Source organism: Chaetodon trifascialis, chromosome 18 (genome assembly GCF_039877785.1).
Source record: "Chaetodon trifascialis isolate fChaTrf1 chromosome 18, fChaTrf1.hap1, whole genome shotgun sequence".
Taxonomy (NCBI): Eukaryota; Metazoa; Chordata; class Actinopteri; order Chaetodontiformes; family Chaetodontidae; genus Chaetodon; species Chaetodon trifascialis.
The window spans coordinates 480,098-507,441 of record NC_092073.1 but is presented as its reverse complement, the minus strand read 5'-3'; the positions used below and the strand labels follow the sequence as shown (position 1 = coordinate 507,441).

General features: G+C 41.6%; 1 protein-coding gene across 1 annotated transcript in view; it reads left to right on the top strand.

Annotated features, from left to right (window-relative positions):
* The window catches only part of cubn (cubilin (intrinsic factor-cobalamin receptor)), a 203,514-nt gene that overhangs the window by 120,557 nt on the left and 55,613 nt on the right, over positions 1-27,344 (top strand). The window contains exons 38-49 of the mRNA XM_070986347.1: positions 550-731; positions 9,440-9,632; positions 10,907-11,104; positions 13,635-13,781; positions 14,932-15,122; positions 16,234-16,402; positions 19,248-19,422; positions 19,924-20,102; positions 20,447-20,656; positions 21,266-21,406; positions 25,404-25,588; positions 26,471-26,642. Coding sequence (XP_070842448.1) covers positions 550-731; positions 9,440-9,632; positions 10,907-11,104; positions 13,635-13,781; positions 14,932-15,122; positions 16,234-16,402; positions 19,248-19,422; positions 19,924-20,102; positions 20,447-20,656; positions 21,266-21,406; positions 25,404-25,588; positions 26,471-26,642 — 2,142 coding nt within the window. The remainder of the gene's footprint in view (positions 1-549; positions 732-9,439; positions 9,633-10,906; positions 11,105-13,634; positions 13,782-14,931; positions 15,123-16,233; positions 16,403-19,247; positions 19,423-19,923; positions 20,103-20,446; positions 20,657-21,265; positions 21,407-25,403; positions 25,589-26,470; positions 26,643-27,344) is intronic.

Here is a 27,344-nt window from a genome sequence, read left to right as displayed (position 1 = left end):
AGTTTTTTTTAATCATCAAATGGATTTTGTCTTCTACCTCATTTTGCATTTCCTTTCTACCCCTGTTTTTATGTTCATTCTTTGTCTTTTTTTTTGTGAAGCACTTGGTGCTTGTGATTTCAGTGTTGTAAAACAATTTCAGCTACACTTCTTGTTTGAAAGATGCAATACAAATGAAGTGTATTATTACTGATAATTCTAATAATCCGATAACTGAAATTCTGAAATGGGCAATAATGAGTACTTTTACCTCTGGTACTTTAAATATATTTTGATGGTGATCATTTTCACACTTTTACGTTCACTTGTAACAGAGTAGACCTCCTGCATATGCATGAGATTGATGTCACTACCCACTGTCTCTGGTGGTTAGGAATAATGAACTCACCACAATAGCATGCTACCAACACATGCTCTCTTGTCCTACTAATATCTAAACTGATACAGTTGTCAACACTGTTTATTCATTTGTTACATTAACTCTGAAAAAAATATGTCAAATTGAGAGAAAATGAGAAATCTAACTTTGTCTTCCTCACTGTTTTTCAGTGTATGGTAATGATGTGATGGGGGAGTTCGGTCAGATTGCATCCCCACTTTATCCCAGAGTATACCCCAGTAATGCCCATTACCACTGGACTGTAACTGTGGAGGGAGACAGTTACATCCAGATCCACTTCTTGGACATGGACATTGAGGACCTGTATGACTGCCACTACGACCAGCTGAAAGTAAGAAGAAGAATCAGAGGGACAATCCCCTTTATTTGTCACACAATTACATACATGCAACACATGCCATGCAATTTGGTGAAATTTGTCCTCCGCCTTTAACCCATCCCGGTCGCCTTCCTCCGCGGCAGACCAGGAGCGGTGGGCTGCCCCTTACAGAAAAACCACATGAATGTCACATGTGCAAATCACATGTGGTCACATGTGATTATATGGACATGTGATTTTGCACATGTGAAATTTAACACGTGAAAACATGTTAAATCCACATGTGAAAAATGTGGAACACGTGTGATTTGCACATGTTAAACAAGGGAAACGTGGTTTTGGAACATTTTTCATGGTGTAATGTGTGAAACCCATGTAAATTCCCATGTGAAACTCATGTTTTTACATGTGTAACCCATATAAACTTCCATGTGAAACCGATTCAAATACCCATGTGAAACCAAGTGGGTTTCAATATAGTCTTAGTACTTACATTTCCTATATAAAATTTAAACCAACAAAACACAAATCTAAACTAGGAATGCAAGCAGTCTTGGATGTGCCCAGCAGAGGAAAATGAGGGTGCACGATATGATCTGTCCATCCATACAAAGGCAGACTTTAAACCAGTGTTTAATATTCAGTTTAATAATTTTACAAGAAATAAAGTAGTTAAGACAAATATAAGTGATACAAATACTGTTTATTTGCAAACATGCAATGAAAAGTGAGAACAGAACTGTCCATAAAAAGGATCAAAATGCCCCGAAAAAATGTCTTCTGGGGAAAGTGTGTGTGTGTATTGTGTGTTTGTGTTGTCTCAGTCCTTTGGGTATCCTCCAGCAGGCTCGCTGTTTTGGGATTGAAAGACAAAATCAAAGATTAGGGCAGTACAAACACCAGTCTATTCTATCAAAGTAAAGGTTCATTTCTTTTCTATCTGGATTACAGGATTGGTTCTGTTATTTATATGATGACTGGTCTATGTAGAGTAGTCAAATATATAAACAAGCACAGATCCTGTGCAGACCGACAGCAGGCCCCTTAGAAGCCATCCAAAACTTGATTCTATGAATCAAAGTATCATCAACAGTATCACATACAGTATAAATAGATTACCCTGTTTCCCTCTCAGCTCATCTCCTGGTGTCTTTCAATTTTTGTGCCACGCATGCTTTGATTTCAGTGTGTCCGATGGCTCCGGGAACTTTTTTGACATGGTCTGTAAGAAATGAAATGCTACTAAATTTACTTGGGGTTCAACAATTACTCCATGTTGTGTAAGATAGGTGTCAATGAGGATGCTAATGGAAATAATTGAAAAAGAGCAACATTTTTGTGTATTAACAAGCTGATACAATAGCATTTTGCCCAACCCAAACAATATTCAGGTATGCTTACCAAGTACTAGCTTCACTTTGCCTTTGTCAAGGCTGTCTTTTCTCCACTATAATCCCCTTTTTTCCTGTGATGGAGCACGTCGCCATCTCTTCCACAGTAAAGATGGAGTCCATCACAGTCCTGCTTCTTGTAGCCATCACACCTTTGAGCATAGTCCAAGGCGGTTTGAAAATCCATTACAGACTCGTTCTGCAAAGATGAAGAAATACTAGAATACATCCATGTACTCTTAGAATGCAAAAAAGTCCAGTTCTCAAAGGTGTGGCATTGGCATGGGTGCTGGTGAGATAAAAAGATTTGGCTGAACTTTTTGTTTTTTTACTGGGGTTCAGGTTGTGTGACGAAGCTTATGTTTGCATCCCACATGTGCAATATGTAGGTGTAAGGCCTAAATTAGCAGCTAGCTATTACTGTGTTTCTAATAAGCAGTTTTAAGATTAAGATTAAGATTTACTTTATTAATCACAGCACACATATGCTACTGGGAGGAGGAGACTGTACACACGCCATGCTTTATGTGAAATTATTTTTTCCGCGTTTGACCCATCCTCGGTCCGTCGTTCCTCCGCGGCAGACCAGGAGCGGTGGGCTGCCAGCTGCCAGCCGATGCCGGTGCCCGCGCCCGGGGACCCATCCTTCTTCGTCACCGTTGGTCAGGCGGTGATCTTCTTGCATGTTTTATAGTGGGGGTTATTTAAGGAGGAAACCCCGGGTGAACACGGGGAGAACATGCAAACTCAGAAAGAGACACAGAAAGGCCCCCTTTTTCCTCGAGCAGCAGGCACTGAAGACATGGTGGAGGACACGTCACCAAAAATATAGGAATTATTTGAAATCATCATTTTGGCACAAATAGTCTATGTAGTATTACTGCATGGTGATGAATGAGTGTGTGCTCAGTCTATTCAAAACAGGGTTAGAATTATAATTATTAATTGTTATATTTATATTTTAAATATAACTAAAAGTTGTTTCTAGAGCGTTTACAACAACAAAGTTAAAAGTTAAAACAGCATATTTAGATAACGCAAAGCCTTGTTGTAAACATGTAATATGTAAATATGTGGATTGAAGGGCATCGTATATTTCACTATGAACTCTGCTGTCGCCGGGGTCATTTCACGGTGTCGTTTTGAATCTCATTCAAAAGGAGTTCTGCTCTCTAAAATTTCTGTCAAGATTGGTTTTTAGCGATGCAATCGTCACACATGGCCTTGTGATACTTTTTAAAGCTACAGCAGAAAGGGTCGTTCTACACAATACGTGATTGTCAAAACAGGTCCAGACAACCGCTGTACTGTTCCTCTTTGACACTAAAGTCACCTCTGGCTCGTTCGTGTTCAGTTCTGGGGTGGAGGGGAGCTGGTAACTAGCGTGCCATCACCAAACACTAATTAGAAGAAATGAAAAGACAGCAGAATTTAAGTATAGATGATCAATTCATTGCTTACAAGAGGATTTGGGCAGGCCAAATATAATGAATGTATGGGAAACACTGCGTGGTCCACAAATGAAATCACTTCTCCTGACTATGTAAGTGATACCTTTGTCTCTCTCATTTGGTTGTGAAGAGGGGTTGGGTGGCAGCTAGAAGGCACAGGGTGGCTGGGGGCAGGCTGAGCTGCCTGTATAGCATCTTTCACAGTTTTTGCGATTGTGTCTGCTAGCCCTACAATTAAGTCAAAGAGGGAACACTTACCTATTCAAAATCACTAATTGAGTTGTCACTTATTATAGCTGTAGCATTATTATTATAATATTGTCAAGGTTACTGCAAGGGCTCCCCTCCATACTTACGCTCTTGCAGTTGAAGGTTAAACCTTCTCAACCACCTGATCTCCTTATTCTTGTCATTTATCCTCTCCTCAAGCTCCTTTAGATCATTTTTGTAGTCCCTCTATCAGGAGAGAAAGAGATGATAAAAAAAGAAGAGGCTTAAATGGATGGAGAACTTTGGTAGTATCTTGTTATATACTGTCATCCCAAAATCTGTGATTCTCTTTTATCTGATGCTCTGGTTGGTACAAGTGGAGAAGGTGTGTTGTAATCCTGCTGAAATGTTTTCAAGCGAATTGCTTTCTCTATGTCATTAAACAAACAAGTGCAACACCAAAATGAGGTCTGAAAAATTGCACACTTCTTCATTCCAACTGAATGAAAACCTGAACTGTGGCAAACATTACTGATGACAGGAAGATCATTGAGTGAATATACTAACATTTTTGGAATCTGCAGACTTCAGAGGATGTGCAACATGTTTTGTGTTGGGCTGGGACCACTTATGGCACTACCAATTAATTTAATAAGTATCGATGATAACAGGCAGAAAATCAGTAAGTAAACATTTTTTGGTTTTCCCTTCATTGCTGATTCTGCCTTTATTTGCTGCCTAGTTTTCTGCCTTTATTTGCTGCCTAGCCACAGCATGACTGAGATCTCTGACAACAATCAGTTGGGTGCTGCGGCCTTGTAGGAGCCGTATTGTGTCACTGGTGGATTATTCGTCTCTTGATTTGCTTGGTCTGGTTGCCACGGTGATGCACAGGGCATGGGTCACGTGGGCACTGGGGATGATTGCCGTAGGTGATATAGGGAGCTGGTTTACTTGCACGAGTGAGGTGAGAGAGGAGTGTAGGTAGCCACAATTTTTGTTGACCGCTTTTGTTCAGTTTATTGCCTTGTTACATATTCGCCGCCAGTGCACGTTTTAACATCCTTTAGGCGTGTGTAACCTGAAAGCCGCTGAAGTAGCTGTGATGTTTTAAGGTATTAAATGATTGAAACTTTCCTGGACTCAGTGTGCTTATGAACCAGCAGCAGCGCGTCACACAAACATACAGGACCTCATCCTCTCAAACGACTTCTTTGACAGGCAAGTCGTTACAGGCCTATTTTACACACTGTTTCTACTGTCTTAAAAAAATCAATGAATAAAATAAACAACTACACACAAAAAAACCCTTAGTTGTACTTTTAATAATATGAACTGTTACATTTACCTTTGGTCGTTTTGGAGTCCTGTATGGGTCCTCCTGAAAAGTGTGGGGGAAGGGTGTAAAAGGTCAGCAGTTATGGTGATGAGTATAAGACTGAATAGTAACATGTGTACTGCCCAAAAATTGTATACATGCCCAGGTTTGTAAAAGCATAATGATAAATGTATGACATTGTATGGCATTTCTGTACCTTCTGGCGTTGAGGTGTGTCATCCTCATCATCAGAGGGGACCACTTTCATCAGTGGCAACTGTAGTCTGACCAAACAGAAAGCGAACTGCAAGGGAAAGGAGAGGACAGGAGGGAGTATAAATGAGCTTGAACATCCTGCAATAACACCTTCATTATTGAGTAAGTAATTTAAATATTAGATCTGACTATTTCAACAATAGTGTAACAACACACCATTGGTTTTTCTGGAGTCCACATATTGTGTCTCTCGATCCACTGACACTCTGCCTTTCTTATTTCCTCAAGGCTCTCTGTTTTACAATAAAGCACCATAACAGTAATTGCAGCAGGGATTGACCATCTGGCCACTCAAGTCATTGTGCCTCCTCGGGGGGGGGCAGACTCTAACATTGCAGGAACGGTGGATTCCCAGTCGTTCGATTCTGAGGCGGCGGTTTGGCTAACGCTCCCGTTATGCTAATATTAAGTGGCCCGTGGGTCGACAACTTCTGGCGTTGACGTTACACATACGTCCTGGACGGCTTCCACGTCAACATCGTCCCCCAACGTGTCCCGAGTAACGTTAGTAGTAACACTCACGTTACTATTGCTAACTTCTGCGAACTTTTGCTAACGCTCACCTTATGCTAATGTTAGCCGGCCCGTGGGTCAACAACTGCCGTTGACGTTACACGTACGTCCTGGACAGCTTCCACGTCAACATCATCCACCAACGTGTCCCGAGTAACGTTACTAGTAACACTAACGTTACTATTGCTAACTAGCTAATCGACTTCATTTTTCTAAATTCTCTCACATCAACTCACGGAGACAGCTCAGCCCACAGCTATCAACGCGATAACAGCTGAGCTGTGAATGGTGCCTTGAGCTTCGCATTGCATGCAGGGAGTAGTAGGGTTTTTTTTGCATGCCTGAAAGACATGAAATAAAACGAAATAGTTTTGTTAAAGAACGACTAATATTGATATAACGCTGTGGTAGCATCGCCTGCAACCTTGTGAGGTGTTTTTTTTTTTCCATTTCGCATACATTTATAATCGCCCTCAACATGCTCGTTCCGCGTCCTGGACAAGCCTTGTTGATGTATTTTTTTATTCGAGAGGAACTTCTCCAGATTAGAAAACTGACTTCACAACTATTCTAGTCTGGATTTCTACAGCATATGGAAGGTATGGAATCACCTTTTTTGTATATCAGAAGAGTTCACCCTAAAAAACAAAACAAACAAACAAAAACTGACCACTTCGCCTCTCTTAAACCAGGAGGTGCGTTCAAATTCGAGCTGAAAGATTTTATATGTCGAATTTAATAAATAATAAAATATATCTGTGTGTGTGTGTGTGTGTGTGTGTGTGTGTGTGTGTGTGTGTGTGTGTGTGTGTGTGAGTATATCACACACATACATATATGTATGTGTGTATACAGGTGACACAGGTAAAACATATGGGAAATTCGTGTGTTTTTTCTGTAAGGGGCCAGCCGACCGGCGCCCAGGGACCCAATCTCTTTCGTCACCATTGGTCAGGTGGTGATCTTCTTGCATGTTTTTAGTGGGGGTATTTTTATGGAGGATACCCCAGGTGAGCATGGGGAGAACATGCAAACTCCACACAGAAAGACCCTTTTCTCCTCCAGCAGCAGGCACTAAAGGCATGGTGGAGGACACGCCACCAGCGCCCACAGCGGGATTCGAACTGGGACCTTCTAGCTGTGAGGCGACAGTGTTACCACTTGTTGTACCGTACCACCAAGTAAGATAAGTGTGCTGTGAAGTCACACTGAATCTTTGATTTAATCCATGGGTGGGGAACTTGAGCAGAGAAAGGTTGTTGCCACTATTTTTGAGCTTGTTTTGGGTTTGCAGCTCAACGATTATATCTTGTAGGTTGTGAGACACATCAGCTGTTTCCACAAACAGTGGAACTGACTCTCGCTTCTCTCGCTGAGAAGTGCAAGTTTCACACCCCCCCGTCTCCTTCCTGGGATACATCGTGGCTAAGTACAGCCTCCAAATGGACCCAGCAAAAGTCTCCGTCGTCACCTCCTGGCCCGTCCCTGATAACCGGAAACAGTTGCAGTGCTTCCTGGGGTTTGCCAACTTCTACAGAATATTTATTCGGAACTACAATTCTGTTGCTGCACCCCTCACCAGCCTGACACTCGCTAAGATCCCTTTCCAGTGGACTCTGATGGTGGAGAAGGCCTTCAAAACGCTGAAGACCAGGTTCACCTTTGCACCCATCCTCCAGATACCTAACCCAGACTGACAGTTGGGGTAGGGATGGTACTGTGCCAGCGGCTGGCCACTGACCAGAAGCTCCACTCCTGCACATTCTTCTCTCAACACCTGTTTCCTGCAGAGAGAAACTATGACATTGGTAACCAGGAGCTACTGGTCGTCAAGATGGCGTTGGAGGAATGGTGGCACTGGCGTGAGAGAACAAAGACGCCCTTTCGGGTTTGGACAGACCACAAAAATCTGGAATATATCCACATCCTAGTCAGTGGGGTCAAAACAGTCCCTCAGTTTCATGCTGGACTCCTCTGACCATCTTCTCACATACCTGATGGTTGGTGTGGGGGGGGGGGGTTTCACCAAAGTTATGTATGCAGGGAGCAGATGAACCAGGTTTCGATTAAAACGGCGCAGCGGGGGGAGAGGTCATGAGCTGTAATGACTTACAGTATGCAAACACTAAGGATTAGTGTTTGCATACTGTAAGTCTCTTGTCTCTGGTTTGACATTTAAAATACTGGTGAAGGTGGGGAGAGTGGAGCACAGGGAAACACGACTGAAGTCACCCGAGATGAGGAGGACTGCCTGGGAGTGCAATGTCTGCAGTTGTGAGACTACATTGCTGTATCGGCCTACAGGGTGATGTATACAGTTTTTGCAATGACATGTAAGAACTCCCTTGGAAGATTATATGGCCGAATGCTAATAGCTAACAGCTCAGTGTCTCTGGTGCAGCGCTGCTCTTTTACAATGATGTGCCCTGGGTTACATCTGTTGTTCACAAACATTGCTATGCCCCCACCTTTCCTCTTACCTCTCTCCCGTCCACTCTCAGCAGTTGAAAATTGTCCATCTCTGTGATCACCATTAGCCACATTTCAGTGAAACACATGAGACTACTTTCCTGGTACTCCCTTCTCGCAGTCTGATTAGCGCTGTTAGCTCTTCCATCTTGTTAGGGAGAGATCTCATGTTCCCCATGATCTGGTAGGGATGGTTTGTATCGTCTTTTCTTGTCATGGCACTTTGCCCCATCTCTGCATCCCCTCCTTCATCTCCTTATTTCCTTAGGCATCTCTAGTCTTTCTACTGGGAGTACGCTTGTGATGCTCAGCGCGATCAGCTGTTCTTGTGTGAAAAGAACGGACCCGAAGTTCAGTGGATCTCCTCAAGTTTATTCAAGTAATCCAAGTAGTAAAAGCAAAACAATCATCTCAGGGGTTGTACATCCATACATACACACGATAGACTGAGCCTTGTGATGGAAAAAACATGAGAAAAACACAAAAACACACTAGTCAAAGAGAAATGGCTGGAGCTGCTGTGATGAGCTGCCACTCGTGTGGTGCCATGTCAAAACTCTAAGTCACTTATCATTGGGGTGGCTGTAGCTTAGGAGGTAGAGCAGTCCTCTGCCAATCAGGAGGTCGGTGGTTTGATCCCTGGCCTCAGCAGTCCACATGTCGAAGTATCCTTGGCAAGATACTGAACCCCAAAACTGCCCCTGATGCTGCACCATCAGTGTGTGAATTCATATGTACGTCACTTTGAATGAAAGCGTCTGCTAAATGTCTGTAATTGTAAATCATCCTGTTTAGAACACTTTTGTATTTGACAGTGAGAGAAGCATGCCAATAAATAAAAGATGAGACAAAATCTATAAAAAAAAAGTGGCATCAATGGCAGGTGAAAATGAAAATTAGTGTGTCTTCTATAAACTTGACAATGTGGGGGGTTTAAATCTCACCATGTCAGTCATTAGTGTACAGGATGTATGAGAGAAGAGACAACACAGCACTTGTGAAAGTGAGGTGGTGTCAACAACAGCCTAAAGAAGTGTCTTTTGATATTATACTGCCCCATCCATTGTGCCATCAATCTTTGTTTCTCTCCAGATATTTGATGGCCCCAGTGTTCATGACTATCCCATTGGGACATTCTGTGGTCTGGCACTGCCCCCTCCTCTAAGAAGTTCTACAAGCACTGTTACCCTGCAGTTTCACTCGGATTCAACAGTAGGAGGACGAGGCTTCCTTGTGGAGTGGACTGCCGTCCAGGAGTCTGGACCACCACCCACCATCACACCAGGTCTGACAGTTAGTCTATATGATCCCTCTTACGTAAACCACAGAATATATAAAAAATGCATACTGTACGCTACTGTATGTTGTACATTCAAAAAGAAATAGAGGCAAATTACAAGGAAGATAGCAAGAATGGAGGCAGATTTGTGTAAGTTAGCGCAGGCTTAGCTTCATTACAAAATTCATTCACATTCCTTTATGAACTGTCTACACTCACTGTTCATGTCTTGTCATCTAGGTGAACACCAAGAGCCTGTTTCCAATTATGCTTAATGTTCATTACAGTCGTATCATTCCTAAAAATATGTAGGCTGTATATGTAGGTCATTTCATTCACAATAAGATTGTGAATATTGAACTTTATATTCTTTGCATTCTGATCCTGGTAGAGATAAAAGTGTATTTCAGGAATATGAAGATACTCCTGAAAAGACTTTAACCTATTTACATATCATGACCCTCTGAATTCCAGCAGCCTTTCGATTTTTAATAAACACATCTGTGCAAGCATTTTCAAAGTCAGCATTGTTCCACATTATTACAAATCTGCAGAAGAGATCTGTCTTTAAACCATTCTGTCACAAGCTGTGAATCCCAGTGATAACAGATAATATAATTCCATAGGGCTGATCTGAAGAAATCAAAGGAATTATAAGAAAACTGAGTGTTTTGAATTAATTCATCCATGCTAATTTGGTCAAATGCTTATTCATTCTCAATGCCCCCCAAAATACTACAATGTCATGTCATATTGTCATATTAATAATTGCACATTTCATTTATCACAAAATTCCATAAATGATGTAAGATTAAAAACAATGTATTCTTGGTGGTAGCGCCTTGTCTGTTAAATTAAAAATCATTTTGGATGTTACACACCTTTTAATCCTCTAGTTTAGGCCAGAAGTGTATGTTGCAAGGATGGCATCTATTTTGGTTTTGATAGCAATAAGCAACATGTTTTATTGGAGTAGTTCACTAAGCTTTTTCATTACTGTAAATATGTGTTGCTGTTTTTTCCCCTTTTTTCTGTTTTTGTGATGGATGAGTGTGATGGTGAGTGTGGAATTTGGTTTTTGTAAACCAATTCACTCTGAAGCAAAGGTGCAGGTCAGTCAATTTAGCATTTTGTGTCTTTGTGTCTTATTATCTCATGGATAGATGTTTCTACAATTACAATTACGATTACAAGGGCATTTTTTTCAGAATCACTTGTGCATGTGAATGAACCTGTATTATTCTTCTCTGTGTATGTACGTGCTTGTGTGTGTGTGTCAGGTTCATGCGGTGGAGCAATAATGACAGGAGAGACTCCCAGCTTCCTCTATTCTCCAGGATGGCCTGAAACCTACCCTCCTAACCAAGAATGTACCTGGTTGATCCATTCTCCAGGCTCAACTGTTGAATTTAACCTCTTGTCTCTGAACATAGAGGACGACCCTATGTGCTACTTTGACAGTCTTGTTATCAGGGATGGTAAGACATTTAAATTCTGCAGTGCAATTCTTTTGGACTATTGGTATTTCATATCCAAAAATTTTACACATCAAAATCAGCCCCATGAAAAGCCTTAGAAAGTTTCTGACATGAACATTTTGTTTTCCTTCACTCACCTCCTTCACAATTTCCATGTTTATTGACTCATTTATGACAAAATTAAGTTGTTGACATGTTCTTTGTCAATCTGAGCATTTTAGAGAAGAAGCTACCAGATCTGTTAGAAAGTATTACATTTAATTAAACAATGTGATGATGAGGGATATTAATATTAATAATAATAATAATAACTAGACAAATTCCCCTCGGCGGGAAATTTGGAGAGTGATACAGTGCGCAAACGCCGGGCCGTGTTGCTGACAGAGGTCAGTGTCCAGTACTAAAAACACAACGCAAAGCTAACATTAGCATATCAAAAAACACATTGAGAAGGTCTCAAACATCATTATAATGCCTTACCAATCATTTTAGCCAAGGTTAGCATGTTAGCATTAGCATGCTAACATTAGCATGTAAAATATCACATTAAAAACCTCTGAACCCCCATTAGAACGCAATGAACATTCATTTTAACGTATGTTAGAAGATTAGCATTAGCATGCTAACATTAGCATGTTAGCACACCAACCCGACATCAACAGGTATACCTCCAGGCACCAACAAATTCATAGGACCTCATGTTAGCATTAGCATGTTAGCATTGTGGCTACAGCCCAACATCACTCATTACATCACCTACACATACAACTCACCAGTAGGTAGCTTGGCTGTGGCTGGTTAGCATGTCACTACAGAGCTTAATGGAGAACTGATCATTTGACTGAGCTGCACAGCTGCAGCTAAAGCTCCATATGTGTGTGCGTGTGTGTGTGGGAGAGGTACTCAGAGGTTGCCATGGCAACTTGAGATCAGGCCACCTGCAGGTCTGCGAGAGTCTGAGAAACGTCTGAATTTGGCCTCTGCGCACCCTCCGAACAAACGCTTCTCACGCCGACACCGAAACTGCTATTGCCGAAATTTCTTTACCGTGAGAGCCACAAGGCTTTGCTCTACAAGTTGATCACTTTCTTTTTCCGCTGGGCTGAAAAATGCCGATTTTACAGCGAGTTAAAAAACAGCTGGTTTCTGTCTCTCCCGTTTTTCATTTGTATTGGACCTTATGGGCGAGGTCAGAGGCGCTCTCGTCGCTCAGAGGCTCACAACTCAAAAACCGTAAGTCCTATCGCTTAGCCAGGCACATCGTGAGAATCAGCGCAAGCGGCACTACAACCTTGGAAAGTTTCGCGCACGTAGAGCGAAATTTGTGCTTTGGAGGAGCGTGGAAAGACAAAAGTTTCACACAATTTTCACAGCTTCTCTCCACTCTGGCAGTTAATCCCCTCCACTCTAGCGCGAACATTCCGTGCAATACACACCCATTATAAACTCAGAATTTCTCCCAAAACGCTCACGGTCATTGAACTGCGACTGCTCGAAAACTATACGACCTATCAAAACGAGACTTAACACACCCATACATGAGACTTGTGTCTACGTTTTAAAGTTGGAACGGCGTCTCTAGGTCAAAGTATGCCGGAGCAGTAGTCCTTTGAAAAAGGGGGAGATTTTGTCGCATTTTTCGGCTCGTCCCATTCATTTCTTATGGGATTTTTTCGTGCGTTTTTCGCGTCTTACGACGCGAAAAACGCGTATTCTGTAGAGAAAAATAATAGCACACCGAGTCCGATCGAGCCGCACGTTTTGATATATCATTCGCCTGGGTGCTCTCAAAACTGTAGGACTAGTAGCGAATCAAAATTTGTACGGAAGAAGAATAAGAAGAAGAAGAAGAAGAAGAAGCGCACAGAAGAACAATAGTGGTTCAGTGCTTTTGCCCTGAACACAGCAGGGGCTGGGGGCCTGTCCCCGCATTTTTCAGCCCAGCGGAAAAAGAAAGTGATCAACTTGTATCACTAAAAACCTGCAGAATAACAGCTTTGCCCCGAGCCCTATTGTCTTTTCACTAGCCAATGTAAACAAAATTGAGGGGTATAACAATTTATCACAGAAAAGATTAATAGAACACATTTTCAAATTCAAGTTACCCCAGGTTAGATCTTATTAAGCATAAACATCATCATGCAATAGATATTTGATGGATTTTTTTTTGATTTTTTTTTTTTTTTTTCAAATAAATGTATTACTTATTCACCATTATTGTGACCTGGTCCCTCTGGTTCTTATGTTTGTGACATGGACAGCAGAAATCAATGCATCAGGATGTCTACAATGCCATAGTACAGAATTGAAAGAGAGAGGTCAGTGTTCCTGTAGCCAAATGAATAAGAATGTAACAAAATGCTCTCGTGAGGCTGTGGAGGAATAGACATTACAGGGTGGACAGACATTAATGTGTCCTGAGTGGAGCTGCTGGTATATTTTTAGTGACATTATCATGTTGCTGTGTTAGGTCTGTTTGTTCTTTGGGACATCTTGTGATTCTCTTCTATATGCTTGTGTGTGTTCTCAGGTGCAACAAGTCTATCCCCAGTGCTGGGTAGTGTATGTGGACGAGATCCTCCTGGCACTTTCCACTCAACAGGAGACACCATGTTTATTCACTTCTCTTCAGACAGCAGCATTAGTGGACAAGGCTTTAATGCCTCCTACTCCAGAGGTCATGCACCAGCAGCAAACTGATAAACACCTTGTATTTGTTTCTCTCAGTATTGTACAACCTTGGTTCCGTAAAAGTTGGGATGGATAACAAAAAACAAAACAGAATGTGATTATTTGCTGATCCTTTTTTACTTATACTCAATTGAAAACAGTACAAAGACAGACATTTAATGTTTAACCCATGCTTATTCTGAATTTGATGCCAGCATCATGTTTTAAACAAGTTGGGACAGGGGCAAGGAAAGACTGAGTATGAAAGGGGTGTCCTCGAAAGGCATTCACAAAGTCATTCGCAAGCAAGGAAGGGGCGAGGTTCACCACTTTGTGAAACAATTATATATAAGATATTACTACACTACACTGTAAAACCATTGTTAGTAAAACACTGTTTATTTGCAAATGACTGAATTCTGTTTTGAATGTACATTTTGCACAGCATCCCGACTTTTTTTTAGAATCAGGGTTGTAAAACAACTCCAGACTTGCCATCAAGTGTCACTTATAGGCAAGAATTTCTCTCTACAGTGTGCAGCAGTGACTTTGACACAGTCCATGCTATTGTTTTGTTTAAACCATTTCAACACACTTTCAGTCAGAGAAGATGGGTTAATTTGGGAAAAATAAAGCCCTTCAGTGCAATGCCCTCCTGGAGTCTTGACATGACCATTAGAGAGGCATCCACTCTAGGAATGGCTAAGAAATAGGTCCACCACTCACCTTCCTGTAAAAATAAAACTTGTTTTTACATTTGTGTGTATGTGTGTGGATTAAACATTTTAATTAGTAAAAGATTTTGAAAAATGCTTTCGGAAATTTTCATGTCAGTGAAAAACAGCATTTCACTGTCAGCAGTGATGCAGAGACTCCAGGAATGCTTGAATGTTTAACAAAGTGGATATTTATTTAGAAGCAGATATGAAATGAAATGTATGACAATGAACACTATAAAATCTGGCTTCACTTTAGTACCTTCTGTATTTGCGTCACCAATTTCCAAAATGTATTTGACATTTACTGCTGGACAGTAAAATTCATAATCATCATAATCCTTTCCTTTTCAATATTTCCTGTCCTGCTCAATTACTGCCACTGCTCTGCAACAATGATCATAATATTAATAAAAATAACCATAATACTTGCCTTTTCAGGTTGTGGTGGCCTCCTACATGTCGACAGGGGTGTCCTGAGCAGTCCCTACTACCCCCTGAACTATCTGCCTGGCCTGGACTGTAGCTGGCATGTGATGGTGATGCCTGGCTTCACAGTTTCTGTCACCTTCCAGGGAACCTTCCAGATTCAGGGCTATGGAACTGGATGCAGTTCAGGCGACTACCTGGAGGTAAACAACATATGGAAAGCAAAATCTGGTCTTATGAACACATAATTCCCCTAACTATGAATTTATGGCATTCTGTTCTTGTGCACACCTTGCTTCATTAGCAAGAAAAAATTATGAACCCTCTTGTTCTTTTATACACACATTAATCTTCATCTGTAAGACATATGTGAGGATTCACAAGCTGGATTTATACTTGTCGACCCCCACACTTGACTCTACTTTGTTTGTAGTATGTAAACGAAGCACACTAACCGCTGTGTGAATGTAGATCTGTGATTTTGGAATGAATTGAAAAGTGTGTTATTAACTGCTAATTGTTAATTGTTAAGGAAGTGATGTGTATAAGGAATGATTAATCTATACATTAATATTTCACTGTGCTAGTAGGTTATTAAGACCCATATTTATGTTTATTGTTAGGTGATGACATCTCGTGGCCATAGTAATCATAATGCTAGCAAAGGAGGAAATCAGGTGACATAGTACTGTATAAAGACCAAGAAAGTCCGCATTTGAAGGAAGGTGGGTAAGGTAATCATGTAGTTTTATTACCTAAACCTAACCAAGTGGCTTTGGTGCCTAAACCCAACCGGCCTATTTAGTCGTTTAGGTCTGAGGATGTGATGGGTAAAATGTATTGGATGTACAGTATGTTAGCACTTGATGCCCTAAGGCTGATGCGTGCCAGGTGTGCTGCTGACAGGGCAGAGCCAGGTAAGTGCAAGACACGCCCAGCTTATACAGACAGGGAAAGAGACAGACAGTCGAATAATACTAGGGAAAAGGGGAAATAAAACACTAGGAAACAGACAGGCTAGCGGATCATAACAGAATTGGAGTTAAACTGCCAGGGAAAGGTTTACCAAGACCAAACGTGCATTTACAGTTATTTGTAATCCTTGAACTACTTGTAAAGCTACTCATGTATCTTGCTGTTGAAACAGTGGATGATGAAAAGTGGATCATGAAATTTGTTATAGACTAAGTTAGAAAATTCTGCAGTAGTTTTTATTATGTAAAATTACCCTGGTACAATTAATGATCAGTTGGTAGATTGTTTATTGTTTATTGATCCCAGTTATTATTCATTCAAATGTATTTTTCTCCACAGCTCAGGAATGGTCCAGATTGTTCAGCTCCACTACTGGGGGAACGTCTCTGCGGTTCAAGTCCACCATCACTCCTTCAGACTACTGACAACCACCTATTTATTCACTTTGTATCTGATGCCACCAATGAGGCCAGTGGCTTTAAGATGACTTTTGAAGCCTACAGTCAGGGTACAATCACCAATCTTTTTTTCACCTTTTTTCTGTCAGTGGAATTCATCACAATTTCAATATGGTTAATGTTCGTACAGCACTGTGATAGTAACTGTTGACTTTATCAGTGACAAATGAATTACAACGATGTTATTACTGTAATTGTTGACAATTACAGTTAAGGATATGGAAAAGCCCAGATGTTGATGGTGTGATAAACTGAGACGAAGAGTGGCCATCAAGAGTACTAGGAGGTTTACCAGTGGGGCTGCTCATAAAAAGGGAGAGCAAAAGAGAACATCTCCCTGTGTCTGTCATCTCACTTACATCTCTCTCCCCAAAATAATTGTATTTGGTTACGTGGCTGGGTCCTGCTGGTTTGTGCGTTCCTCGACCTTTTTCTTTGGTGTCCCAAGATCATTGGGTGTTTCAGACACCCTCTCCCAGGCGACCCAGCCAGAGCTGATCAGACTCTGGCTTCTGTCCTCCTCAACAACACCCATCTTGAGGCCCTTTCTGCTGCCTTTGTGCTGTGCTTGACAACAGCTGTCAGTCCTCAGCTGTTGTCAGGAGACCTGATGGTGTCCTTTGGCATGCCTTCGGCCTCTATCCAGCCTTAACAAAAGGGATAAATTGCTCTGCTGGTTTCTGCCATTTGGAATGGGCAATGATAGAGCAGGTGGTTTCAGCTATGGTCTTCAACACCTGGTCATGCTGCCAACGATAGCAGCCATCTCCCAGGGCTTTTGGGCAGCAGCTGAAAATGTTCTCCAATGTCCCAGCTTGACAACACAAGGCATATGCAAGAGTCTCAATTTTGCCCCAGCAGAAGAGGTTTAATGAAGCTGGACACCTCTTCCACACCTTTTCTTACTTCCTGTTGTACCAACTGGCATTTCCTCTGTTGCTGGCTTGGTTACAGCTAGTTGTTGGGTTGCTGCCTAACTCTGGCCCACAAGCATCCTGTGTCAAAGCCTGGACTTGCATTGCACCACATTGTGGGCATTCATTTCCTTCCTGTCCTGACCTCAATACCAACACCAGATACCCAGGATTCTCTATACTGCAGCACCTTTCTTGTTCAGGTGACAATGAATTCCTCTGTCACACTACAAAATGGGAGTGTGAGCTACAGAGCAGTGCTGCTTAGACTTGTAGAAAGCCCCAGCCACCTGCAGGGGTAATGGCGGATCTTCCACTCAAAGCCCTCAACTATTGACATGGGGGTACACTAGTAAGAGCCACAGGATCCGTGAGAGAACTGCATGCTGGTAAATTCATGCCTCAAATTTGCCTGGAAGCCCAGAGTTGTCTACTGTAGCCAGATGGTTCTCCAGTTCTTGCCCCATTGCCTTGATGGATTCAGTATTCTTCAGTGAGCTGTCGAATACCTTACCCAGACTCTATAACAGCTTCTTTGAGATGGATGGAATCATAGTGCTTCCTAGGGAAAAACAGAACTGTTCAGCAACTTTCCCTTTCCTCAGCACTAAGGATCTGGTTTGCTGGTTTGAAGCTTATCCAAATCTTTGTTTGGTACTTCACTGGGTCCAGGGCCTTAGCTTGCTTTTGCTGCTCTTATTATTTCCTGGACCTCCTTCCGACTAGGCTCGCTGGAATCAAACTCTGTGGTTGGTGATGCTGAACTCACAAGGATTTCACACTCACCCAGGTCCCTCTTTCTCTCTGTATCCATATGCATGTCCTGGAGATGCTTGTCAACATCCTCCTTTTGCCATGACAGTTGTTCATTACGCTTCTGTGCAAGTAGGTCTCTGGAGAACGTAAAAGGGTCTGCTACGATGGTTTCATGCTTCCTGGTCATCTCTTTTGCATGACGCCTGTGGCTGTCTGCCAGTCGGAGAGTGATGAGTTGCTTCCTCAGGGCTCAGGGGGGCTTCTTCTCCTTCTCAATCCGATTTGAACTGGCACTTTAAAGACCTAAATTCCTAGAGAAGCTGACTGATTATTGTTGCCAGTCAGTTCTTCTTCCCTCCCTAAAAGTATTCGAGAGCAGTAGACTGTCACCCCGAAATTTGCCTGTATAACATTGTCAATGTGGTGTTGTGAAAGCTGTTTGTTGGGCACCCAAACTCCACCAAATGGTAAATGGATGAGTGAATGGGGACTGAACCTGGTAGGTGGATGGCTGCTCTACTTCCAGAGCCACAGCTGCCAAAGAGTGTTAACTTTATCCAAGCACATTTGTCCTTGCAATTCATCCAGTTCAAAATGTTTTGAGCTGTAATGATGCCCGAGACTGGTCTTTTTCACCACTGTGGGCACATCCCCACATGAGTTTGTGGGGATGTGCTGGGGGGATGTGGGTCTTGCCTTTTACACAGAAAAAAAGACAGTCACCATGATGCATGTCAACAAGATATTAACATAAACGCTAGGTGAAGGTTGGTTTCAGGAACAATTGCTGTCTAGAGAATTGTTTTGATTTCTGAGTTGCTTTTTTGTATTCATGAATTGCCTCACAGGCTGGATTAAATGGTCTTGTGGCCCAGAGGCTGGATGTTCCCCACCCCGATTTACAGTTTAGTTGGTAGTCTGTACAGCTTTTTTGTTATTGATGTCTATAATGTAGTTGTGTGTCGTTCCGACTTGCACACATGGCACAACTTGGAGAAATTTGGCAATTTACACTGGGCACAGGTATGTTCAAACCATTCTGATGAACGCAGAGAGCCAATACATTTAGGTACTGGGCCCAGTAAGAGACTTTTACAATTGTAAATTCATACCGCTTATGTATTCATTATCAATGATAGGAGCATATGGACTGGGTGCAATGAGTAATTCTGATCAATGTTTTGAAGAAGTCCAATATAAACATATTCTTTTTATGTTTTTACAGCGTGTGGAGGCTTCATTGTGCTGAATGATAATGATCCTCCAGGGTATATCACCTCCCCTAACTTTCCACAAAACTACCCCCAGAACATTGACTGTATCTGGGTCATATCTGTTCCCAACGGAGAAGCTGTCCAAATTGACTTTGAAGATGAATTCTACATTGAGCCCACTGGCAGGTTTGTCTTCAGGCTGATGTTTGAATATTTTTACATTTATCCCTGCTCATTACAGCTTAGATTTAGATTTAACAGTGTACTGTATTTGTGTATTTGGAAGCTAAATGATATTCTACCTCTTTGTTTTGCTGTGCTTTCCTTTTCTAAAGTTTAATCTAATAATTTAGCGATAGGGTCAATGCAGTGGAATTCATTTATATTCCTCAATCTCTAAAAGAGTTACCATTTTGATATAGCTAAACTATACTTAAATCCATGTGACAATTTGACAACACTCTGGCTGGTGGGGTCATGAGATTTTGGAGACCGATAATTGGGTCATGGGTCTCCGTGTTGGAGGAACCTTCCTCTTAAGCCTGAACTTTCATTAGGGAAGGATTGAAAAAAGGTGTAGGTGTATTTTAAAAAGTTTCACAGTCTGCCATTTTGGACAATGCAATGCTTTGGGGATTAAGACCGTGACAAGATATGTTTTCAGGTATTCATTCATGTATTTCTCAGCTGTGTGAATGACTACTTGGAATTGCATGATGGCTCCACCTCTGAAGCTGGCTTAATTTCCCGACTCTGTGGCAACACCCTGCCATCGACCCAACATTCAACAGGTTCCTCCATGATGCTCAGGTTTCGTACTGACAGTAGCGTTACCCACAAAGGCTTCAAGGCAAAGTACTCCATAGGTAGGCAAATCAAAGTCATTACAGGGAATCTGAAGATGATCAGCCAAAAAGCAAAAACCTTGTCACTCAGTGTCAAATTCGGGCTTTCTTGTTTTAGTAAATATGGTAGTTGAAACTGTCAGTGGATGATGTCAAAGAAAGAGGAAACTTTTCAAATCCTATAGTGAAGGATTGACAACAGGTTTTAGGTTGTACTCTTTATCTTCTTTTAAAACAGAAAAGCACTGAAAATGACTTTCATGACTTTCAGCATTCATATCGGGATTGTAAAAAAATAAAAAATTGAGCAAGAGAGCCAAACACGAATGGCCATATTCTCATTTTGTGTCTTAAATTCCACTCAGGAACGTGTGGAGGTACCTACATTGGTCAGAGGGGTGCAATCCACAGTCCTGGATTCCCAGGATCCAATTATCCTGACAGCTCCAGCTGTGAGTGGTACCTGGAGGTACCAACAGGGCACTACCTCACTCTCAACTATGGAAACATCAGCCTGCAGACCACTCCAGAATGTTTTGCTGACTATGTAGAGATCAGAGAGTACAATGGCTCAGGTGAGAATACAAGAGGATCAGAGTATACAGTTAATTAAATAACATTTTAAAAATTCAACATGGTTACCTGAGTTCTAAAGTTGTTTCACAAATTTCTAATCAAAGATGCGTCTGCAGAAGTTGAAGATGTGTCAATTTTAGTAAAAAAAAATATAGTGCTTAAGTACAAATATTAAGTTTGCCCTGAGGGTCAAAACACAAAAATATTTGAGAACACAACAATTTTAAAAACACATAATTTATCAGGAAACACATTTTCAGCGGCATGTTGGTTCTGTGTGTGGTCCATTCTTTTCCACAACGCAAAATGTTACATTTTGTGAAATGTTGTGTTTTGTGAAATGTTGCTGTATTTTGTGAAATGTCATCAGGGCCACCGAAAAATATGGTTTTCAGTAGCAATGATGAGCACTCATATTGTCAACAATCATACTGCACATCTATTTTCCCAGCATAAGTTTATGCTCCTACTATAGGAGAATGAAATCAAGAGGAGGTTATTTGAAGGAAGGCAAAAGCCACATTACTTGACACTGACATGATCAGACAACCAAGATGCAAAACATAGATCTGCTATGAGATAAACTTCCTGTGTTGTACTGTGTGCAGGGCGGCTTCTGGGTCGACATTGTGGCAGTACACTTCCGGCTTCCATGGACACATCTGACAGTTTTGCTTATGTCAAATTTGTCAGTGACGGCAGCGTAAATGCAGCTGGCTTCAGTCTGATGTTTGAAGCCAGTGTTGAAGGTATGATCATTTTCATAAGATTATTAGGAAAAGATTGTTTGTTTAGGCATCATAAACTATATGACAATTATATGATATTTACATTTGCAATACGCATGGTTATGGGAGCATTGTCACCAGAGAGCTGAAGTCCTTGACAACTTTCCTCTAGCTTTTTAAACTCATTACATTCTCTCTCCAAGGGTTTCGTCCATCTGCCTTTTTGAAAAATGTAATCGTGTGGGGTGTACTGTCAACATTTGAACAATTACTAATTTGTTATTATTCAAAAACTGCAGTTCCCATCAAGTTGCACTATACATCATCATATCCACCCAAGCTCTCATCTACCGCCATAAAAAGTGCCAGTCCTCCCTATATGTTCTCAGAGCTCTCAACTTAACTGACCTCAATAGGTCAAGCTACTGACCCAGCATAGTCTTGGACTTCTTGGAAAAAATATTTGTGAAGGCCACCAAAAACAGTATAACATGTTTAAAAATGTACCATCTCTGTGACCTACACCACATACTGCTGAATGACATTCCAGAAATTGACTTTTAGTAATTTGCATTATTACAAATGTCAATGTAAATTTCAGTTGGTTCCAATTTTACTTTATTTCTCTATATTCGGTTATCACATAACCATACCATTTTAATCTGGTATGAACAGGGATCTGGAAATAGGTATGGATTTCTTGCCATAAAACACGTACTGTCAATGTTAATGCAGGTGTAAATGCACATGGAGCACATTGCAGTCAGTATGCAAATGGTTCATTCAGACCACACCAGGAGGGGAAGGCTTACAAATGAGCCCTTCCTCCCCAAAGGAAACTCTCAAACATCCTCACTTGCACACTGGCAAATCAATGCCTATTATTAACCCAGGCAATCTCACTTTGTCATTAATATGTTGAATCTTTGTGAAACATTATTATAATTTTTAGTTAACCCCAGAAGTTATCTGATGATGCAGCCATCATTGGATATGTATCACAGGGGAATGAATTGGAATACAAGGAAATCACCACAAACTTTGTCAAGTGAACTGAACCACCAGATTTCTGAAAGAAGGTACCACAGTCTACACCAGTAAACATCCAGGATGCGGACATTGAGATCGTGGGGGATTACAAAAAGCATGTGCATGTTGTGTGGTGATTAATAAAGTAAAGATCTTATCTTAAAAACCTGGGTGTTCGCCTCAACAGCAAACTGGACTCGACAAATAGCACAGATGTCCTGTACAGGAAGGGCTAAAGTCGTCTCCACCTGCTAAGAAGACTGAGGTCCTTTGGAGTATGTAGGATACTGTTAAAACATTTTATGACTCTGTGGTGGCATCTGCAATTTTTCTATGCAGTAGTCTGCTGGAGCTTTGGAAGGGCAAAAAAAAGATGCAACAAACTGGTCAGGACAGCTGGTTCTGTCCTGGACTGCCCTCTGGACATCATTGAGGTGTTAGGCTGGCAGCCGCCAAGTAATAGGACCCAGAGATGCAGAAACCAGAGGCAGGAATTGTGTAAAACCAAGAATAAATTTATTAACAAACAAATAACAGAAAGCGCACTCAAAAGGAGTGGGAGACGAAGTAACAAAAGGCGCCCTCAAACGGAGTGGAAAAACAGAAGGAGCACCGACGGAGCGGGTTTGACACGAGGAACGCGTGGAAGCGGCAGGCAGACACTGAAACAAAAGAAAAACACAGCACAATAAATGGCTGGAGAAAACGATGGACAAAAAATTACTTTTACTGACAAGAAGAGGAAGACAAAGAGACTCGTACTTATGGACCAAACAACCAGACATCGACATGGAATGAGGAATAATCCGGCAACGAGGAGACGCAGGTCCATGTCTTTTATACTCTCCCTAATGAAGGGAGAGAGAATGCAGGTGAGTCGCCGTGGGAGGAGCTGGCAGCAGGTGAGGGGCTGCCCGGCCATGACTCCAGGGGTAGACAGAAAGACACACAAACAGGGAAAAAGGGAGAGGAGACATACTGGGAGAGACTGGAAGGCAGGATCGTAACATGAGGAGGTGGGTGAGAGAAGGATGTTAGCCAAGCTGACATCAATCATGGACAACCCATCCCACCTCCTACAAGAGATGGTGGGGGCCCTAAGCAGCACTTTCATCAGCAGACTGCTGCATTCACTCTGTAAGAAGGAGCGCTACCGCAGGTCCTTCATTCCAACTGCAGTCAGACTGTTCAACTCAAGAACTGTTTAATGTAGCACTGTGTTTACATACTGCGGCGCAAAGTCAGGTCCGCTTCGCCAATGGGGCGTGGAGGAGCAGACTTTGGTATTTTTGTGCACTGCGCTGCCGGCTCTACTACTCCCCCTTCTCATCTCAGTCCCACCCAGCAGCGCAACTCGGAAGGAGAGAGGGGAGAAGGTGTGGAGTGGGTTTGACATAGCCGAGTCCAATCTTCACCAACACACCAGCTCCTTGCCTCACCTTTAAAAATGACACTCTGAGGGCTGTATGTTAATGAACCACCTGTCCAGTCCAGACATCTAAAACGCATTTTGAGAACCCCAAATGTGTGTTCGATGACTGACCGAGCACTGCTGAAATCACTGTTAAAACCATGCTGCCATCTTGTTGAAGGTGTGATATATGGTGTCATCAACCACGTTTTCAGTGGATAGCCATTATCACCTAGCAGCCACCCATCCAGAGGGGTGTCCCCCTGAAAGACTGTAGGGATGCTAGAATTCGCCACGATGAACGAGTCATGTGCCGACCCGGGGAAATTGGCATACACGTCTGTCACCAGGCAATTTGAGTCAGAGATCACCAGACATCCCTGTTTCACCTGTGTACATTCAGTCAGGTTGAGTAACCATTACGCATGCCGAACGCGCTTGCGATGTGGTCAGATGAGATACGGATCAAAATATATAAATTTAGGTCTGACTGTATGTGCTGACTCAGATAGTTGCATTGAATCGTGGCTGTTACTAATTATTGATTGCAGTGAAATGCCAGACACTGTGGAAACCTGCCTGTGAAGTATTGGTGACGTGGGCGCATGACTCCGCCAGTTTACGAAAATTCACTTGCCCAGCGGTGCACCGCGGGCACACAGAGTTGACCAGGTCTGGGGTGGCAAGCTTTCAAGCACACTTTTACGCAGCCAGTGTGGACCGAAATGGACCGAAAATCCAAATCCGCCGGCTGATTATGCCGACACCTCCCCCTACTGTGCCGCAACGCCCATCCCAGTGTGTGCCTGAGTTACCCAAAATACCATGAGCTGGGTGCACACCCTGTGCCCCGCCAGTGGCGAGGACAAAAACAGAGCCCCTTGCCATTACATTCATGCAATATATATATATGTAATATTACATATTATTTTTTTTGTATGTGTATATGTGGTTAATTTAATTCATTTTCTATTTTGTATTTTATTCCTTTAGTCTCCTTTTATATCCCTTATACTATTGCTGCTGCCTGTAACACCCTAATTTCCTGGGGGATTAGTAAAGTGTTATACTATCTTAATTTATCTCATTATTTGCCAGCAATATTAGACTTACTGTAAACTATACCTCTTATTTGCTGCTTTGCTCTTTTTCACACCTGACACACCTTCAGATTTTCATTGTTAGATAGACAAAATAAGCAACATGAAAATGCTCGTAAACTGTGATGGGCATTTTGACATTTTGTGTAATAAAAACTAAATATTGATAAATTAAAACAAATGCTTGTAAACACAAAATTGAAAGTGATAAGTTGCAGACCTTAAACTCATATTCTAACTTATTATAACATAAGTTGGTATTTTTTTTATATCAAACACATTTTTTTTAATCCAAGTAAGCCAAATATGAAAGACCATAGCATGTCTATTTCATCTACATTGAATGACCCCACATTTGTTCCCATTTGCATAAAAATGTTTATTTTAGTTTAGAATAAATATTTAGAATATGTTATTTCTCATGTTGTATGTAAAACAATTTTAAGAAGTGTTACTTTTTCCTCTCTTCTTACTGCAGCATGTGGAGGAGAGCTAAATGCTCCCTCAGGAGCAATCTCCTCTCCCAATTACCCCAACTTGTACCCACACAACCGGGTCTGTCGCTGGGACCTGATGATGTCCCCAGGCCGCCGGGTAACACTCACCATCAAAGACCTGCGACTGGAAGATTCTGGTACTTCATGTGCATTTGACTATGTTGATGTGAGTCCCTCTCCACCTATATTTTAAAAACATTCTCATACCTAAATAACTAATCAGGTGTCAATACACCAAAACAAAATATCACCATTGGGTTGAGTGCTTGTGAAAGGCTATGGCAATGAAGGTTCCACTTTTATTGTGCAAGACATTCGTCCTCATGTTGTTAACATTGTGAAATGGTTGCAGTTTAGTTACTGTATGTGCAGGCAACAAAATTACTTGGTTAGGTATAGGCAAAAATGTTTCTATAATATTAATAATATTTGGTCAAGTTTATACAACATAACTACTTAGGTTTCAGAAAAGATCATGGATTAAAATAATTTTTATTGTTACGAATATCAATTTGACTTTCAGTTTCATATAGGCCAGAAACTGTGATCTACTTGTGGTCTACTGGGTGAAAGTACTCTATTTGCTGACACATCTATCCACCTCATTTTCCTTCCAATAAGGATTTTCGTGCTGTTTATACTATATCATCTGACTTCCTCCTTTGTTCCTGTCATCCTTCTTCCAGTTTACCTTGCTTCTCATTCATGTTCTCATATTTAGCCAAGGTGTAGTTGAACAAAATATATGTAATTTGTATTCGTAATTCATTTAAATATTTCATAATTTTCACACCACAAATGAATTCCATTCACCAGAAAATATTCTAATGGTGGCAGAAGAATTACCAGCAGATATCTCAAAACTAACTTACTCATAATTGCATCTTAAGGTTTTGTACAAACCTCTTTGTGTAAGACCACACTCAGAATATATCACTGTTATACCTACATTGACATTATCATAGAGGACCTGATCCTGGCAATGTTGCTGCCTACCTACAGACCCTATCTACCCTTGTGTCTCCATGACAACCCCTATCTCATCTAGGTTCTGAATGGGGTGTCGGTTGATGCCCCTCGCCTGCAGCGATTCTGTGGTACAGTACCAGCAGGCACCCAGGTGCACTCCTCCAGCAACACTATGACCATTGTATTCCACACTGATGCTTCTGTGTCCAATGGCGGCTTTATGGCTTCTTACTCCTCTGAGGAGCCTGCAGGTAATATTCTGCCTTGTACAAAGCTAAAACTGAACTACTATGTAATGTATAACATATTCAAGATAATCAAAATCAACAAAGTGCTGTATACCCAAACATGCTTATTCTCTGTTGCAGTGGCGTTGCTAGGGTCTTTTGGGGCTCCAAACAAGAAATCCCTGGGGCCCCTACCCCACCCGTGCACGCTGCAAAAATTTTGGTTTTTGCACACATAAATGCACAATTTCCGGGACATCAGACAAAAAAAATAGATTAGTGGTTCTCAAAGTGAGGTCCAGGGGCCAACGGAGGTCCCTGAAAGCCCAGGCCTATCAATAATCAGCCACTACTTAAGTGTTTAGCTTTGGTTAAGTTTTTATGAATTAAAGTCTCCTCACTCACACTATTTATTAAACCAACCCAGAGTAACTGCAAGGGTAGTGGCTCTGCTTTATTCCTTAAAGGCAAATATTCTTACCTTGCCTTCAGTGTTGGGCACTAGCTACACTAAAAGTAACAGCATTACTAGTTTAATTACATTTCTTAATAGCATGGTGGTAGTATTGTTGTTTTCTGAATCAAATCGGTTTTCAGTAGCTCAGCTCTTTTATCGATCAAGTAGTGTGATAGCGTCCACACAAGCTATTTTTTCCCAAGCATTTCTGAAGCTCAAGTGCAGTAGAGCTTTCAGTTCAATGCAGTTTTATTTGTATAGCACCAAAT